Source organism: Populus nigra, chromosome 17, assembly GCF_951802175.1.
Source record: "Populus nigra chromosome 17, ddPopNigr1.1, whole genome shotgun sequence".
Lineage (NCBI taxonomy): Eukaryota > Viridiplantae > Streptophyta > Magnoliopsida > Malpighiales > Salicaceae > Populus > Populus nigra.
Window position 1 is genome coordinate 2,829,397 of NC_084868.1, and position 20,361 is coordinate 2,849,757.

The following is a 20,361-nucleotide window of genomic DNA, read 5'->3' on the forward strand; positions in this document are numbered from 1 at the left end:
TTACCCTTTGGTTTCATATCAATTGATATTAGAGCATGATTTTAAAATCAAGTTTTATCTATCTATATTTTAATTTTAATGTTATTTGTTTTGATTTTCATCCTTAAATTTGCAGCATTTATATATTTAAAATCAAGTTCACTTTGGCACCAAAAGGTCATTAGAAATCTAAAAAGAGAAAAAAAAATATTTAGGGCTCCGATACTATTATAGGATACAAGGATGAATAAAAACAATATCTCATATAAAAAAAAATGTGAATGTCTCATATTTATAGCTATCAAACCTATGCTTATAAGATAAATAAATACAAATCTTAAATTTCATAAATCACCTACAATTAATATAAGATTACAATAGTGAATATGAAAACTAATTATAATCTAATATTATTTAAGAAAGAAAATTATAAAATTCCATAAAAAATTAGTTTATAAAATTTTTTTTGTTTGATATTTATAACGTTTTATATTCAAGAAAAAAAGGATAGTCGAATTGAATCTAAATGGATAAAAACAAAAAGGGAAAAGGAATTAAAATGACATAACAAGATATATTATAGTGACATTTAAATGTGAGTTATTAATGAAAAACAACATAATTCAAACTTTGTTCTTTATTATTAACTTAAAACAAAAATGATGATAACCAACAAACATCGTTAAATGATCGATTACAGGTGTTGATTTGGTCAATTACAAGGTTAATAAATAAAAAAAATAAAAAGACATTTAATGGGCTTATTTAGGATATTTGGGTCAAGTCAAGGTTCAAGACTACAATAAGAAATGATTAAACTTTAATTAATGTGATTCATGCAAAAGAAATAGATATTTTATTGGGCTTAAACATGCAACAAAGCTTGGAAGCAACCGGGGTAAGCAAAAATCATTATTTCCATATGTTTTTGAAGATCCTACAAGGTAAGGATTTTTAACTGGGAATGAAAATTAGAGGCAGCAAATACAAGTTTTTCTTATAAGTTATTAATTCCATATAAATTTAGTAACTTGGACTGCATTAGAGTCGACAACTTTAGTAATATTGGAATTCTTATTTTTGCAAGGAAACAAAATTGGTAGCTTGGGAGTTTTGTTTCGCAAGGAATCTTTATTTTTAAAGGATACCAAGTTGGCAACATCATTTTCTTTCTAGTGTTAGCAAAGCTATTTTGCTTCCAAAGTCAACAACTAGTGCAATTATTTTACAAGGGTTTGAAAACTATGTTCTTTGCAAGGGAATATATGGAAGCCATGTCATTAAGTTAAAATACGTTTTTGTTATTTATTTTCTAAACTTTGAAGTATTTTTAATTGGGTTTTAATGTGAGTCTATTAGTCCATTATGGTTTAGTTTATTTTGTGAACTATAAATACCATTTTGAAAGGGAAAATAAGTCAAACTTGGTCATTAAAGAATCAAATTTATAAGTCAAACTTGGTCATTCAAATTTAATATTGTGTATGTGTTAGATTTTGCTCATACTTTTGTTTCTTTATTAAACTCTCTAGAGCTTATTAAAGATTAATTGTTTTTGTGGTATTCATCATTATACTTCTAGTTTCCTATTCTTTACAAATTAAACGGTTGGGGTCTTTCATCCAATAACTTTGGTTTTTTGATTCAGGTAATCATTGGGTTGGGTTTTTATTAATCTGATTTTTTTTTCCGATTGTTTCTATTTTATTATTGGAGTCTAGGTTTCTTACCATTTGGTTTCATATCAATTGATATCAGAGCATGATTTTAAAATCAAGTTTTATCTATCTATATTTTAATTTTAATGTTATTTGTTTTGATTTTCATCCTTAAATTTACAGCACTTATATATATATATATATACACACACACACACACACACAGATGAAATTTTATGTTATGATATATTTACTATCAAACAAAATAAAAAAAAGAAAAGTAGAAATCACATCAGCTTAATTTCTGTTGTAAATATAGAGTTTACACAATTTGAATTTAGATTTTTGCAAAATTGCAATTTGCTTTAGTTTTTCTTTGATCAGTGGGTATTGTTTGCTTGAAAATTGATTTTGGGTTGCTGAAATGATAAAAAAAAAAAATTGATTTAGGATGTGAAAGAACATTACAAATCAGATTCTATTGATTTAGTTTGTTATAACAGTAAGTGATTTCAAATTATTTATTTAGTCCATAATAGTTTCAAGGTTTAAAAAGTCATTCTCGAGTTTTATTTTTATAGTCATTTTTGTTTTCATATTCGTTTCATTTTTGTTTTTGTATTCATTTTGTTTTGTTCTCGTTGTCATATTCATTTTTGTTATTGTTTTCTTGATTGTCATATGTCTTGAAGTCTTTGGTTAGGTATTATAAACTAGATTTTTAATGTCAAAAGACTAAAAAGACATGATACCATACATGTGGATAAGTTGGTTAACAAGAATGAAGATGAAGAATTTAAAAAATCTAACCATGTGTCATTTAGCCAAAAAATAAATTTTAACAACAAAGAAATCATAGTGATGAAAGGTTTTGACAACTAAGAATTCCAGCCAGTAAGAAGTAGGAAGAGATTGGGGTTTCATGATGGCTTCGACAAAATCTAAGGAGCATTAAGATAAAAATTCCCCTTCAAGAAGGAATGACCCCAATGCATTTTCAGAATGGGAGAATAAGATGAAGTTAATCTTCGATTGTCATAACTACTTAAAAGAGAAAAAGGTAGAACTTGTTATGGTTGAATTTACAAATTATTCTATTATTTGGTGGGAACAACTTGCTATGAGTAAGAGGAGAAATCAAGATAGACTTATTAATATATGGAATGAGATGAAAGCAATCATAAAGAGGAGATTTGTCCCAATTCATTATTATCAAGAATTATATAAAAAGTTGCAAAATCTAACTCAAGATTCTAAGAGTGTAAAACATCATCATAAAAAGATGAAAGTAGTTATAATTTAGGTGAATGTAGTGAGGGATAAAGAAGTTGTTATGGCTAGGTTTTTGAATAGTTTGAATCGTGAGATAGCGAATGTAGTGGAATTGCAGCACTATGTGGAGTTAGAAGACATGGTGCATGTGAATAGAAAAGTGAGAAGGCGACTTAAGAGGAAAGGTAGTACATGGTGAGTCTAAAATTTAGGTTTTTTTTTTTACTTGAAAGTTAAATTATAGGAGAGAGAATGCTGCCCAAACCAAGCCAATTAGGAATCTAAAACTAAACTATGTAATGGCAAGAAAGAAGTCTACAATGATATTAGAGGTAAATTTGATTCTTAAAACACTTTGTAAACATGATATTAAATATTTTTTATGTTTGGGAATATATCCCATAGCTTCTCAATGTCCAATAAAAAAGCTATGATCTTACATGATCATGGGGAGGTTGAAACTAAAAGAGAAAGGAAAGATGAGGAGATATCACCACTTGATGATGTTAGTGATAATGTTGTGAAGTGTACGGTTAAGGATGAATCGTTTGTGATTAGGTGAGCATTTAATATTGTGTATTTTTAAACTTGGTCATTCAAATACACAATATTAAATTTGAAAGTGAGAATCTCTTTCATACAAGCTAAATAAATTTGGTAGTAATCATATTATCAAGTCTAAATATTTTTTTTCTTTACAAAGAGTATTTATACAATTGAAAATAAAAACCCTAATAGAACTACCCTTGTGGGCTAAATTGATCCACTTCCAATCTGACCTAAAATCTATATTAATAAATTTGAAAGTATAGACCAAAACAAGCCTTGGTCATAGCTAAAAACTAATTAATAATTAAACTCAAACAAGCTTTGGGCCTTAGTTAATTAATCAAACCCAAAAGCATAAATAAAGAATGGAAAATCAAGTGTTAAAATTCTCTCTAAGATGCTAAAACTTAAAGAGAGACAAAACAAATAAAAGACAACTGAAACTAAAGTACTAACAGAGCCTCTAGTTGCCACATATATCTTAGGAAAGAAAGGACTCCAATTCATCAATGAATCCAAGTCATACTATGAACCTTTATAACTCAAGACCATACACAAGTTTAGGGCCTAAATAAACCTAATTTAATCTTCTTTTGTTATCCAAAATTAACCCATTACAGGTCTAAATTGATTGGGTAGAAAATAGCCAAGAAAAAATATTTTGACGACGAATTTGCCAAAACAGTAATAACAAGTTCAACTAATTTCAATAATATGTTCCGGAACTTCAATTAACATGAAATTTTATCACAGTATAATTCATGTGTTTAGTATCTCTATAAAAATTTTAGTTTAATATGATGTACTTTTTAATAGATATGTTCGATCTCACAAAACTTGTCAGTAAATATTTTAAGATAAAATTCAAATCTAACTTTGTTCTTATTAAGGGTTTGCCGAGACGATATGAACGTTATCTTAAAAGCCACCATTCGATGACCAAACACAACCATACATGCTACCCTAGTATTTTTAATTGAGTTTAAAATATCATTTGATTATTAAAACAAAAAACAAAAAACCCTTTGACAAACATTTTTTTATATATTTTTAAAGATAACAACATCTTTACATTATGTTAAAAATATGTGTATAAACTAATTTGATCCAAATTATTTCAGTAATGTCTAATAGATCTCTCGAAAAAGATGATTTTACACTCAATTGCTTTCAAAAGGCAAAGACATCATTGTTTTATTACACAATACAAGAAATCTTATACCACATTGTTTCATTGATGCTTTTCATTTTTTGTTTTAATTCTTTTGAGGATGTCTAGGGAGCGGGGTTTTGATTTCGGACTGGCTCGTATCATTCATTTTAGTTTGTAGGCCTGGCCTGCTAATGTATCGGGCTTTGCTCGAACTTTTAATTTCAGCCAGCGGGCCATGCTCTATTTATGATTTGATTGGAGTAGGTGATTTTGCACAAAAAAAAAAAAAAAAACAAATAGCCCAAAGCAGTAACGAAGGCAGAAATTTTCTTATTAGTGCTAATTAGAATAGTAATTAGCCCAATTTTGAATAAGTCATTAGTTAGTTTCCACAAGCCTTATTATTTCCAAAAATAATTCATTTTAATTAAGCCCAAATCTACCTTTACATTAATCTGTATATAATATATATTATGACGAGGACTAGTGCTAGTGCTAGGTCCTAGCGTCCAGCCATAAAGATATACTGAGTATTATTTTTTGTTTTTTCTGTGTTGAAATCCAACTCAATTCATGGATGTTGTGAGTCAGTTGCAGAGACAGCTTGCCGATTTCCTAGCTCCTCTCTACCGAGAGGTTAGTTTGTATTTATTATATGTAGTAAATATTCTGAAACTGAGAAAACTGTTTGATTTTGAATGATTAAGACAAATATACGATTTGTTTTCTGTTTGGGGAAACTAAGGAAAGATTTTGAGGTTGTCTTTATTTCTTTTTCTTCAATTAAGGGAAATCGTTTCTTGGTTAATATTTGGTTTCTTGATTTGGAATGGTTTTAGAGGTTTTTTTTGACAAAAGGGTTTTGTTGGTTTTGAGAAAGGGTTTTGTGGACGATCAGTTTACTCAGTTGCAAAAGCTACAAGATGAGAGCAGCCCTGATTTTGTGATGGAGGTTGTGTCTCTCTTCTTTGAAGATTGTGAAAAGCTTGTTAATAATATGGCCAAAGCCCTGTGAGTTTGTTTTTCATGCCTTCATTTTCTTGGAGTTCATGTAGAGATACATAAAGTTTTCTAGTTGATTGTGCAGCTCTTTGCTTCTGGCTTTCTTGGCAGGCAGAAAGTACTTGTTCGCCTGGAAAATTGCCTTACTGGGTTTTTCTTTTTTCAGAGAACAGCAGGTCGTGGACTTCAAACAGGTGGATTCTCACGTTCATCAACTGAAAGGTAGTAGTTCCAGGTATTCACTCACATCCTTATTTCATCATAGGTTATTTGATTGTCTCATTTGTGATTTAGTTGCTTCCGAGGAGACATGTTTAATGACTGCATCAAAAATCATTAATACCATGCCAGGGATATTTTGGAACTCATAATCATAACATTGGAAATTTGATGATATTAATATTGAGTCATGTTGTGGGAATCACTTTACATATTTGTTAGTTTACTGGTTTTGTTTCATATATTTTTTTGGTTATATTATTGCTTTTTATGGCTAACAGCATAGGTGCAGCAAGAATTAAAAATGTCTGCGTTGCCTTCAAAACTTTTTGTGAAGCCCAAAACCGTGAAGGGTGAGATTTCTTACACACACGCCTTTATTGCAATGTTTTATTTTTTCCTTTCAATCAATATTAAGTCATAATTTTTATCCAGTTGCTCTTGAAAGTTTATCTACCATAAGATTCTTGATTATTTATGTTTTGGTTTGTTAGAAGTGGCAAAAGAATTATATGTGTAGATTCAGGTTTTTCTTTGTTATAATTTTTTACTCTTACAGCTGAGTTCCTATGGTCTCCTGAATTGTATATAACTTATTTAAATGGTCGTGGATATAAAGTTTGACAATTTTGAATACTATACCAGTTAAGCAATTAGTTTAATAGGTTTTCATGAGATGGCCATGTTTCAGGAATGGTCTGTCTGCTTTCCTTGACTGATTATAGAATTAGGATGAAGTCCTAAAAACTTCTGCAATGACATTGAAGCTGAAAGATCAATGACTGTTGAAGAACTGGAGCCTTGATTTGCTAATGTAATTGATATTAAGTTCCTTCATGTTGATCTTGCTGGGTATTTATTGGCCAGTTTTTTTTTTTTTTTGGCTTTTTACCTAAGTCTTATGGCAGTTGCAGAGGATTTTGATTGACCCCAGAATGTTTGTGCAGGTGTTTGAGATGTCTGCAACAAGTAAATCATGAGTACACGCAGTTGAAAGCCAATCTTCAAACTCTATTCACGGTGAGTAAAAAATGTGTAGTAAAAAGATTACTTCATCTGTTGAAACTCCATCATTGTTGTCCAACACATCATTTTAAAATCCCTAGTTTGATTTAGTTTCCGGTGTCTACCCATGTGCCATGTAGGAATCATGGGGAGTTTTTTTTTTAGAAATTCCCTTCCTTTGGGTGGTTAAAAATCACCTAAGCATCTTTCTTGTAAAAAATTAGAATTTGTTTTGACATTTCTGTCTCAATTTCAATCATAAGTTAACGGTTTTCATTCTTTTTTCTTCCTTTTTGGCTGCTGTAGCTGGAGCGACAGATTGTGGCAGCAGGGGGTTCAGTTCCAGCTATGCAATAAGTAATGTTGATGTAACTCTTCTATCAACACAAATAGAAAGGTGAAAGTTAGTGTTGCAGATACAGTTGTAAGTTCAAGCTTATTGGAGTTCTTCAAAATTCACATGATAGGAGAGTAAATGTGAATTGACTTTTATATATCTTCTGCCACATCGCCTACAATTTCGGCCGCTTCTCAGTGGGTCCAAATTTGTTGTATCTAACTAGAATGCCAAAGTTATCTCTAGGCTCATCAAACTGTTTACAATAGCCTAATGTGAAACCCATTAAATGCATGAAGCAGATGAATTCCTGTAGATATATAGTAATTCATGGAAAAATTAAGCATTCCAGCATAGTACTGCACCATATTATCACTTCATGGTTGATTTGTGATGTTTGAAATGTTAATTATAATTGCATCATTGTTCAGATCAAATCATCAGATTGGAAATATTGTCATTACTGTGCATAGGTCATGATTTGTGAATATAATCAGTGCATGTGTTCATGTGATGTATGTTGTTTACATGATGATGTTAATGTTTAAATGCTTGATCAATGGCATTTACCACTTACCACTACCCCTCTAATAGATTTCCTTTTAGCTCGTAGGAATGCGCTCCTGAACAAAAGAAAAAAATCCTCTCACCTGTCAGCAATCAATCCATCTTTTAGATCCTGAATGGATACTTGTGAAACTAACCAGAAAATTTCCCATTGGTTTCCATGCCCTGTTGGTGTAGAATGTATTTTTCCCTTCTCTTGGTTTGAGGCCAATTCTCTCATTATTTTCCCAAGCTCTAATGCCAATTCTCACAAGCATAGCATATCTGCTTAATAACAGCAATGCAAATTAACACATTGAGAAAGCATAAAACCTTTCCCACAAGTGCATTAAGTATAAAGGCAAGCAAGAAATACTTCCTATGTATGCAAAACACATCGTTCTATGCTCAACTGTAGGTTATGGGAGTACTCAAGTAGAGGAATGCTGTTAGGCATGAGAACTAATGAAGGTGTGAAAAAACTTCACACAAAAATCAAGTCTCCCATGGTCGTATCTTGATCTGGTGGAGTGATGGGTTTTGAACGCTTATGGTTTGGGTTGTTCCTCAAAAAACAGTCTTGATGTTGGAAATGGGGACCCTCTGAGAAAATAATGTATAAAATGTAATTGAAGTTTAAGGGATGTGTATTTGTTGTGTGTAGATTGTGTTTCTAAACTTAAAATTTGTGTGCTTGTTCGACCTGGCCATGGTGAATAGCCCTAGCTTTCAATAGGGAGTAAGTCCAGGCTATGGTTAAGTTGACTTTGTATGGTTGTCTTGTATGTTGGACTTGTATTGCTAGGATCAAAATTACTCTCATTGGCCTGGTAATTGAGTGTATTTATATACTCTTTCCCTAGTGGAAGAGAAGATTGAATCTTGTGCCATGTTTGTCTTGGTTCATGTGCCATGCTCTTTTGGGTTGCTGTACTATGCACTTTGGTTGGAGACGGTGGCTAACCGTTGTGGGCATGGAGAGTTGGAGAGCGTTGGTTACAAATGTGTACCAACTCATGTTTTTAAAAAATTGTTTTTTTATATTTTTTTTTTATTAAAAATTAATTTTTTTTTATATTTTGAATTGTTTTATTGTGCTGATTTTTAAAATAAATTTTAAAAAATAAAAAAAATATTATTTTCATATAAAAATCATTTTAAAAAAATCAGTATTAACACTTCGAAACACAGTTAGTACATGGTGTAAAAATGTGGTGCCGCATAGAAAAGTTTGTGGGAAAGCAAAATAATAATAATAATAATACAGGGGCATGCCAGGTCGGTGCAGGGTGTCGGGTGTTCTCGAGCTGAAATTCTAGCCCGTTAAGGCTGGATTCGGGCGGGTCTAAATGGCTTGGAAATTTATTATTTTTTTTTTTTAGAAAATAGAGTGTTATCAAGAACTAAATGTGAAATGCTACTCGTTTCTGTTTCTCTGGCCAGGGGAAACTTAAGCTTGTATTGGTGTGAGTGAGAGAACCAGTCACGTGAGCAAAATTAACCACCAAACTCCTATTCAAGGTTGTCAAAAACGTTTTTTTAACACGACGCGGAACATATAATATAAACTCGACTCGTAAACTCGAATCGTAAAATCGGAAGTAAAATTTTTTAACTAAAAATCGTAAAATCGCAAGTAAAATATTTTAACTAAAATCATAAAATCGCAAGTAAAATATTTTAAACAATACAAATATCCAAACATCTTAAAATACATAATTCAAATAAAAATTCATACATGTCCATAGTATTTCAATAACTAAAAGTTAACACACTTAAAACAAACAGTTTGTAGGTGTGTCATGTAAACTAAACATACTCTCATTGCCTTTGTCTCCCTCATTATTCCTAAAACAGTCATCAAAATCATTACCATCTAAAGGATTATTACTGCTACTACTAGTACCAGCACCGATATTAGGAACATTAGTGCTACTACTAGTACCAGGACCAACACCAATATTGTCAACAATATTTAACGCCAAGCTCCTTGAATTATCTGGATTAACATCATTCTGAATCTCTAAATCATCTTCAGTTCCATGACACTCCATCCCAACATCATTAAGATTTTCTTCATCATCACTTTCATCTTCTTTACCGTTTTTCCTTCGTGTTGCATTATCAATGACACCAAGCAAATCAAAGTTGGATGAACCATCATGTTTCTCTCCCTCAGTTATCCAATCATCATCAGATGAGAGATGATCAAAAACTTCACCACAATCATTAGCTTGCTTTTTGACTTGGTTATCATTTAATTTCAGATTGCACAATACAAATACCAAGTCATTCATTTTTTTCTGGTGCAAACGATTTCTTCGTTTTGTATGAACCTATGTAAGCAATTCAAATTAATACCATATAAGATTCTTATAAAATATAAAAACATTTAAAGGAAAAAGGAAAAAACTTACCATCTCAAATGCACTCCAGTTTCGCTCGCATCCAGATGAACTACAAGTCAAGCTTAGAACTCGAATTGCAAATTTTTGTAGCTCTGGACATTCATCCCCATAAGAATCCCACCATTTAGCTGGAGTCTTTTTATCCCTTGTTATCTTGGCAGCCTCAATACCGAACAACCCACTTGCATCCTTGAATGAATCAAGTTGCAAGTCAATTTTACACCTTTCATTTGCGTCGGGCACCATTCTTTCTAAGCATTGATATAATCCAATTTTAATGTTGGCATTAACTTTAAAATTAGAATTATAATGATAATGAGGATTCAAATAATATGCTGCTACATGTAAAGGTCTGTGAAGTTGAAGTTCCCATCTTGCATCAATGATATTCCATGTAGGCATATAACTACAAAATAAAAATAAGAATATTATCATCAACATTACATGACCTAGCTGGTAAACATTATAATCAACTGATAGTAGTAAATAAATAATTAGCAAGATATACAATCAATACCTTTTTTTCACAGAACCAAAATTCACTTGTATCTTCTCTTTTGCTTGATCCATTGCTTCATATATAAAACCCATAGCTGGTTTCTCATCTGAATCAACTAATCGAAGAACTTTTATCAGAGGATATGCTGCCTTAATACATGTAGTAACATCATGCCAAAACTTGCTGTCCAAAACACAACTTTGAATTCGCTTCCCTTCTTCTGTTTTTGAAAACCTATATGACCTCCATTGGATGGAAGTAAACATTGTCATCAACTGTATCTTACAATCACTCAAACATCCAAGAGTTAAGTATGCAGTAGCAAATCTAGTGGTAGCAGGCCTAATCAAATCCTTTCCTTTTGTAAAGTGTCTGAGCATGGAAATGAGAATAGTTCTTGAATATATGTATGAGGTGATTCTCCTCCCATTAGCAATAGTTACTTTATGGACCTCTAGTTTCTTCTCAAAATCTTCCAATATCAAGTCAATACAATGGGCAGCACATGGTGTCCAAAACAATCTTTTTCTTTTTCCCATCAATAATTGCCCTGCTGCCTTATAATTTGCAGCATTGTCAGTGACTACTTGCACCATATTTTCCTCTCCAATCCTCTCCACAATAGCATCCAACATCTTAAATACTTTATCAGCAGTCTTGGATATATTAGAGGTATCTACGGATGATAAAAAAAATTATCCCTTTAGGACTATTAACCAAAAAGTTACAAATAAAACGTCTTTTCTTATCAGTCCATCCATCAGACATTATTGAGCAACCTGTTTTTTTCCATTCTAACTTGTACTCTTCAAGCAAGTTGATCGTGTGATCTACTTCTTGCTTTAAATACTTCTCTCTAATATCATGGTAGGATGGGGGCTTAAAACCTGGCCCATGTTTTGCAACTAATTCAAGTGCTTTAACAAATTCAGGGTTTTTCACACAGTTAAATGGAATTGCACTGGTGTAGAAAAATCTTGCAATTTGTCGACATGCTTCTTCTCTAAGATCCTTTTTTAGCAGCTGATTGATGGTGGTTTGTGTACTGCCACTCCCGCTCGCTACTCTCTTTCCTTTGTCCACTGAGGTAATTTCATTCCCTTCATCATTATCTTCATCTTTTCCAATATATTGGAAAGCCTTTCTTTTCTTCTCAGATGCTTCTTGATTTTTCACCAGAACATTCAAAATTATCTTCTTAACATCTTCTGGTACTCGCTGGCATGGCTCAACATCCTTTCGAGTGCAAGCCAAATGATGCTTGAAACGGTAAATGCCTCCACTAATAATTTTCTGACAAAACTTGCACTGCATTCTTTTTGAATTCTTGTCAACATTTATACCATATTGCCATCCCACGTCAAGTCTATTGCCACTTGTAGTTTTTTTAGATGTCATGTATCCTACAGTTCAAGAATCATTTGTTTCTTGCAGTTCAATCATTTGTTTAAGAATTACAAATATGCATGTTGTATTCTACTGTTCAATACATTTTTTATGGAAACTATTCTAGTGAGATAAAAAAGGCAACTATTCTAGTACCCAACAGTTCAGCACATATTGTAATTTGTAAATCAACAAGGGATACAGTCCGCATATGGTAAACTATATACATTCACACACCACTCTTATGGGGAAAATTCAAGCAAAGTCTTGACGCCAATTAATAAATTCAATCAAAGCTGGAAAGAATACAGTGCAGAGTCTGCAGACCAAATATCACTAAACCAGGAATACAGTCCGCATTAAATTGCTTTCATTTTGTTTGCCAGTTTTCTTCTACCATTCACAGTCTAACAGGAGCTCATTTTAAAGCTTGAAACAAAAGAGAACCATACAAATTACAAAGGATAGACTGCATGCAGTCAGGGCTACTAATTACTGATTCGGTAGTGCAAGATTGTCTATTGATACCAGAAAGATGCCAAAGGAAGTTCAGAAATCAAAGGAATTTGACATGAAGCTTGTAAAATATTAAGCAATAAAAGTCGCACCAAACAGAGAAATGAATTTTAGAAAGTGATTTTCGCAGGAGAATTAAAATGATTCAAATAGGCCTCATTGAACTGTTTTTTTCCCCTATAAAATTACTGGGTTGCAACATCAAAGACAAAAGTGAGATATGCATGGATGAAACTCACATGCTTCTATTTTACAGAATACCTGCAATCTTGGAAATTGGAATGCTTCGTTGCTTCGTTGCTTCCTTGCTTCCTTGCTTTGCCGAATCTGCAACACCAAAGCAACAACACAACAGTAACCCATTGTTAGAAAGTTTCATAGAAGAGAAACAAAGCTGCACACGATTCACATAAGAAATTACTGGCAGCACCACCCCCCGTCTCCCCCTCCGAAAAAAATACCCAGAAGCAAATTGTAGAATACCCAGAATATAAACATAGATTCACAGCATACCCAGATCATTTTTTGTCTCTAATCACCACCATTAGACATAAAAAAACAAAGCTTAGGATTCTTACCTTTGTCTCGCCAAGAATGCTCCGGATCGGGGGGAAAGTGTTTTCTTAATTTGTTGGGGAAAGGAGAAAGGGAAAAGGGGAAGGGGAAGGGAGACTGGGAGAGTGTGAGACAGGGAGGGGACGATTGGACGAAGTTTGGAGTTAGGGAGAGTGTGAGACAGGGACGAAGTAACCGGTGGGGTGAGGCCATGAGGGTGGTCGCCTGGTTGGGTGGGAATTGGGAAAGAAAAGAGATTGTGAGTCTTTGTGAGATAGAGAGTCAGCTCAGTCAGGGACGAAGTCAAAATTTTTGCATTTCTAATTTTGCATTCAGTGACATTTTGGTGAAGTCGGGAAAACGTAACGTTTTTTAACGTTTTTGCGAGTTGTTACGGTTTTATGCGATTTTGGCACTGTTTTATACGATTTTAAAGCTTTTCGAGTTTTGCCTCCGTTCCTGCACGTTTTATGGGTTTTAACTTGTAAAATCGTACGATTTTACGAGTTAAAACGCATTTTTAACAACCATGCTCCTATCCTTGATTTTGCTGGTGATAGAAAACGGTGATCAAAGTGTGTTTTACATTGCTGTTAAATCTTACTTTCGAAAACTTTTATATTTTTTTAGTTTTAAATTATTGTGTGTTGGATTGTTTTAATTTGCTGATATTAAAAATAAATTTAAAAAAATAAAAAAATATATATTATTTTGATGCATTTTCAAGAGAAATATATTTTAAAAAAATCTATCACACTCTCAAATAGTCATGTGACTCGATCTCGAACATTTTGAATTGTGATTATCTTTAGATAAATTGTGCAATTAGCATGCAAAAACAAAAGAAATGGAGAATTAGCATAAAAGCAAAAGGTTTTGGCAAAAGAGTACACTTTTAGATGTTTTGGTTTAAAAATGTGACATTTAATTAATGTTGCAGTTTAGAAACGATATTTAACAAAATATTATGGTTTTAAACTGCAACATTTGATTAAATTCATAGCAAGCCGGTCAACCATTTCATAATAGTCAATTAAAACAACTGATCGTTTGACACTAAAAAACAAAGTTAAGCTACTGTATGAACAATAAATTCTTAAGATTTTAATTGTAGTCTATTTTTTAGTCTATAAATTGGACAAAGATGTATATTTTAACTTAGAACATATTGGGAAGAAAATAATTCATAAAATCCTAGTTTTTGTGTGAACCAATTGATAGATTTATACAACTATATCAACTGACTGACCAATTGAGCCAGAGAATTGGTAGCAGGGCTATTGCACAATTTAAATCTAACAAATGAAATTCTTTTTTATAAGATTTATTATTTACTTTATTAATCTGACATTTAATTTAGTTAAAGATTTTAGATAGTTAAAGATTTTATAATTTTAATAAAATTTGGGTAGTTTTCCTTACATAGGAAATATACCTAAAATTTTATCCCACTTAAAAAACTTGTAAAAAAACCACAATAACCAAACTCAACAAATCTTCACATTTGATAATCACAAGTATCCTCAAGAATGCAGATCATAATACACACACACACACACACACACACACAAAATGAGTCTAAAACACTTAAATAATACAACATTTAAGTGATTAAAATCTTAAAATTTATAAACATAATTAATCTATCTACATCTACGTTATCTACTAGATAATTTGGGCTCATCAATAGCACGACTGGATTCAGCTCTTACAACATCATCAAAAGTTAACCTCTCTTCAAAAGTTTCAAGTCCAGTATGGCAAACATTGAACCACCAAGACACGTGTAACTATTGTTTTCGTCGTCAATATTACAAAGCACTAATATGGACTTTCAACCCTCTCGTAGCATGACGCTAACCTAATATTAACAAAACATTAATGTTAAATTAAAAGATCAATACACAAAATCCATTGTTTCACATATATTAATTATAAAAAATTAAATTACTCATGATATTTTAAATCCACTAAGCGTGTTGCTTGTACCGCATATATCCAGGTGAAGGAACTTGCTTAGGATTCAGAGTAATGACCCGACGTGTTATACTCATGTATCAAATCAAATACTTCTCATCTGTAATAACAGGATGCATCTATGTAAATATCTCTTTCATTTGTGCATCTTACTATGATACATAAGCTTCATGACGACTTAATTAGTTGTAATCATTATGTTTACCCTAACAAGTTATGGCATGCAAAACATCACCCGTATCGATATCGACTCAAATGTGTTGTTTATAGCCGAACTGGCAAATTACCCGATCTAGGCAATGTAGCTTGACCATCTCAAAAAATATCAACGTAACCAAGAATAGCAATATATCCATCCTGATAGTCTAAATAGCTATAGTAACAATAAATTTTTCATTCATTTAAGGCATCCATCTGATCTTTAAAATAAAACTTTATGAAATACTAAAAAGATACAATTCGACGAAGTCATGTTTTTTATTTTACAAATTGCTCAAGAAATACCTAGATAGCATGTTGCCCCATCTAGCTTGCTTCAACAAAATGTCAATATATGTGTTGGTTTATTTTCAAATGCTCTACTAGCACAACATCTAGCTTTACAAATATGTTAGTTTAATTGCATTTTTAAAAGTTACAATTAGACAATATAAATTTGCATTAAAATTGCAAAATAACCTTACAATGCCTGTATCATAGACGCCAATCTGGGGCTGGCCAACATGAATATGCTCTCAGGATATTAATTATTATTAAATAAAAATGAGTTAATTATTTATTGTTAACAACAAATATTTTAAATGTAAATAGTTATAATCTAATTTTTCGATCCATACTTGGAGAAGTAGCATACATCCACCCAACTTGTTTTACCATCTTCATGCATGCAGGACATAGATGTTTGTACAAGCATTTTAAGGTAACAGATCCCCAACTATATATGGGGGTAGCGTTAAAATCATCCAAGAGTATAGATAAATTAATGGCATTTATCTCCTTATGAGGTCTGTAAATAATACACTACTAAACAGATGCAATATATATACTCTAGCATATCTACATAACAGATTAAAATTATCAAAATAACTCACTCAAACTTAACAAACAATGAACATATTAAAATGTCATTCAAATTATAATTTAATTTGTACCCCTATAAGACCTTGTCGTTAATATCATCTCATGGTGTCATAAATGTCTCATCAATCCATTTCAGATGTATGCTACCCCATTTAAATTTAGAATGAGTGAGTATTAATCCAAATGATCACTCAAATAATGTAATTCGATTATAAACATCAGTAGATGTGACTAATCGTCCATCAATAGGCAGTCCAAATAAAACAATCATATCATGTAGTGTCGGTATCATCTCTTCATGCCTTAGATGGAATGTGTGTCTCACATCTTCATAGCTTAATCAGTGCATAGATCAAGTCATGGTTAAGCTTGATATGGTCTAGACAACTAACATACAAAAAACCTGTCTGAAACACATATGACTGAACCCGTTCATGCAGTATCATTCGTCTATGTGTATGATAATAAATAGTGGACTCATCCTGCATAATAATTTAACTTATATATATATATATATACCTTTAATGATAAGTAAATTAAAAATATATTAAAACAAAATATACTTATAGTACTGGCAAATACATCATTCGATCAATATTGATCTTGTAACCATAAGACAGAAGTGTCGGCGGATTCAGTAGGCATGTATCATGAAAGATGCTCTTCATGATTATAGTTATACTCTCCCTACTTATAGTCATGCTATCCAGAAATATCATCATTCAAATATAGACGCTCAATATGAGTAAACGATATGCCACCTTGAGTGCATGACATCTTATATAATAGTATTTGTGATTGATGTGAAATTAGATAAGTTTAATATGCTTAACTAATATAATAATATTTCATATATAGTTTGCATACTTACATTGTCGATTATGACATGTTTTTCAATTATGACTTATGTCATTGCATATGCCACACCTATAATGTATATGATCTTCTCTTCCATCCATCTCATTGTGCAAACGAGTAGACATTCTTCGACCACACCTAAATTTTCATCTACATAAGTCTGCTTCAACTTGAGATCCAGTGTAATTACTTCATTCTAACTCGTCTGGTAATGGGTAGAATGACATGCCATATGCTGATTTGTAGCTCTAAATCGTGTAATAATCATCAACAAACTATGTAAAGTCTAAGTGATTCTTGGCACAACATGCAAAAACATGTGAGCATGGACGTTGGAATGTTTATCATTTACCATATATGCATGTTTTATCATTCAATCTGATGACTCGTCTAACTTCTTTTACAACACTTAGTTTAATAAGGGTGTTGACCTAAACATATGTTGCTTAAAGTCAATCAACATTACAGTATGATCTCTTGATCTATCCCGACTCATTGTTAATTCAATCTGAATTGTTGGGGGCTAAATTTCTCACGTTGAATAAAATCATTAGTTTCATATATCTACTTGACCCAATAAATATTACACATGTAAAATGATAATTACACCAAAGCTGAAATAGACATTGCACGATCACCTTTCAGAACAGGATTAAATGATTATGAAAGATTAATTGTCATATTACCATACTGGTGACCGTCATCATAACATAAAGCTCATTTTTCTTTTGATTCTCATTCAAGCCATTCTATATATGTTGAGTTCAGCTTACATATTCTTTCATACCACAATCAAATTTGTGCTTTGAAGGTTCGTAAGGCATTCTCATCAAATCATTTTTCGTAATTGGGTCTTTGAATTTATGATTGAAGTTACTAATAAAATATCTGGCACAATATTAATGGTATTATATAGGTTCACGCCAAACTTTGTAAGCAAAGCAAAAGCCATCTCCATTTAGAATTATTTTCTTCATCAACAATTGCAAAAGCCAAAGGGAATAACTCATTATTTGCATCAAAAGCAATTGCAATCAATAACTTGTCATCATATCGCTTATACAAATATGTGTCATAAGCATTAATGGGTGATTTATAATACTTGAAACCTTTAGTATAAGGACTAAATGACAAAAAAAAACTCTCTAAAAAACCACTATACTATCATCGAGATTTCATTTTGCGATAAAATAATTGTTTTAGGGTTTAATTCTTTCATTGCCAACAACCTAGACAGTTTTTCAAAAGACTCTTCATATGAACCAAAAAGATGCTCAATCATCTTCTATTTTACAACTCATGCTTTGTCATATGAAATTTTATACTTGTAATGCAATTTTATTTGATTTTGTATGCTTGCAACCATCATTAAAAGCTTATTCATAACAAATGTTGATATAACATTAACAATAAAATTTGCATCAAACTAGTAATGGTTTTTTTGGAAAAGGTCAAAACACACATGTGTAGTCCTTTTAACTTTGTTATCTTAAATAAATCCAACCTTTTATGATATTCATCATGCAAATACTAGTTGCATTCAGGTTCTTGCACACATTGCAATTAAACAAATACAGATTTTATCGTTGGACTCGGTATTCAACTGAATGTGCAATATGCTACCGTTTAACTATATTAACCAATCCATTTTTACTACTGAATGTTTGTTCAACCTCCAAATCAGACCCTCATGAAATACATCTATGACTAAGTGTTCAATCATTAGAAATAACAAAACTAGACCCAGAAGCATCTCCAAATTCAGGAACATAAGGTATGATTTCATCGTCAATATCATCATCAATATTATTATCAATATCATCATCAATATTTACCATCATATTTGGGTCTAATGTATCATCATTTTTATTGTCACCGGGCTCAGAATAGTCAAATCTATGTTGATCAGGAAATGGATTATCAAACATAGTATCATATATTCTTTGCCACAAATCATTCGACAATAAATTATTTTTACCTCTACTAATTAATTTTGAAGGACCAACAAAAGTTGGAAAAAACTTAGATCTTGATCGATTACTCATATACAATACCATCATGTTCAAACCACTTTGAATGAAAGAATCAATTATTGTCTTAAAACTATCATCACATATAATCGATACAAGATAATATTGATGTTCACTAATTTGACACCTCCAAGTTATTTCAATATCAATATTATTATAATTCCACTCAAATTCATGATAAATAGTTGCTTTCATTTCTGCATATAACATGTCTAAATTAACATTTAACAACAAACTACTCCTACCATTATATGTGATACTACTATTCATATCAGGAACAATAGTGTCACCGTAATCACATAACATAAATATGTTTGAAGATATTTTATGAAAAAAAAAGCCAAATCAGATCCTGATCCATTGGATTTAAATTTAACTAAATTGCATTACCCCAATCTTAATTAGCAAAATTCATAGCAAATTCAATTAAATTCTCAAAATTTAATGTAAAAAAAAACTTGATAAAAAATAAACATAATTCATGATACCAAATCTAACTGATATTTTCATACTCAATTGCATTAAATTAAATTCAAATTCATAGAAAATTAAAATAATTCAAAGGAAATACCATATTCATCAACTTATGAACAATTCAATGTAATATGTAATTCATCATAATTATACTACATCCATACTTTATTACATGAAATCATCAAGGGTAGTTAATTACATTATTAGTTTATTCCAATAATACACAAAAGTCTCTAATTCAACAACTTATCCAAAATTAAACGCTACATATAATTAATTCATAATTAATTTAACTTATTTTCATGTTCAACTATATCAAATCAACTTTAATTTTCATGTTCAACTATATCAAATCAACTTTAATTAATAGTATTCATAACTAATTTATTATTAATTTGACAAACCCTACGTTCACCCTAAACTATAAATTCAACCTAAACAATTATTTCATTTCAACTAAACCAACATAAATTCATAGCAATGTAGTATGTTTATCTTAATTATAGAACTAGAAAAATGGTTGAGGCGGCAACGACAACAGTAGCAGGGACAACAAAGGCAATGATGGATTTTGAATACAAAAACATCAAAAGATGCTTAGAAAATACGATGCGTTCAATTTTTAGTTGTTTTAAGGGGAAAAATGTGTTTAATGGGTATTTTAGAAAGATAAGTGGTGAGAGCGCATGTTGATCTGGAGAAAAAGAGGTAGATTTGTATCTGTTCTGTGTGTTTTTCGACTTGAGAAAAACTTAAATTTTAATTGAAGCCGCACTTCTGAAACACGACAAAAATATTGACGTACATAGAAAGCGCGATATTTATTAAATATCTCTAATCAAAAGCGTGAAAAAAAAA

At 31.4% G+C, this 20,361-nt stretch overlaps 2 protein-coding genes across 2 annotated transcripts; one reads left to right on the top strand and one right to left on the bottom strand.

Annotated features, from left to right (window-relative positions):
• The first annotated feature begins 5,088 nt into the window (after positions 1 to 5,088).
• Positions 5,089 to 7,528, top strand: LOC133676892 (histidine-containing phosphotransfer protein 5-like). The gene is made up of 6 exons (XM_062098678.1): positions 5,089 to 5,247; positions 5,492 to 5,622; positions 5,780 to 5,848; positions 6,114 to 6,185; positions 6,780 to 6,852; positions 7,144 to 7,528. Exons 1-6 carry the CDS (start codon positions 5,185 to 5,187, stop codon positions 7,192 to 7,194), a joined length of 459 nt encoding a protein of 152 aa, XP_061954662.1. The 5' UTR covers positions 5,089 to 5,184; the 3' UTR covers positions 7,195 to 7,528.
• Positions 7,529 to 9,495: 1,967 nt separating this feature from the next.
• Positions 9,496 to 13,051, bottom strand: LOC133677513 (uncharacterized). Its single transcript, XM_062099592.1, has 6 exons — positions 12,991 to 13,051; positions 12,791 to 12,856; positions 10,646 to 11,303; positions 10,471 to 10,534; positions 10,138 to 10,317; positions 9,496 to 10,056 (listed from the first exon to the last, which is right to left on the bottom strand). Exons 1-6 carry the CDS (start codon positions 13,049 to 13,051, stop codon positions 9,496 to 9,498), a joined length of 1,590 nt encoding a protein of 529 aa, XP_061955576.1.
• Positions 13,052 to 20,361: the final 7,310 nt, after the last annotated feature.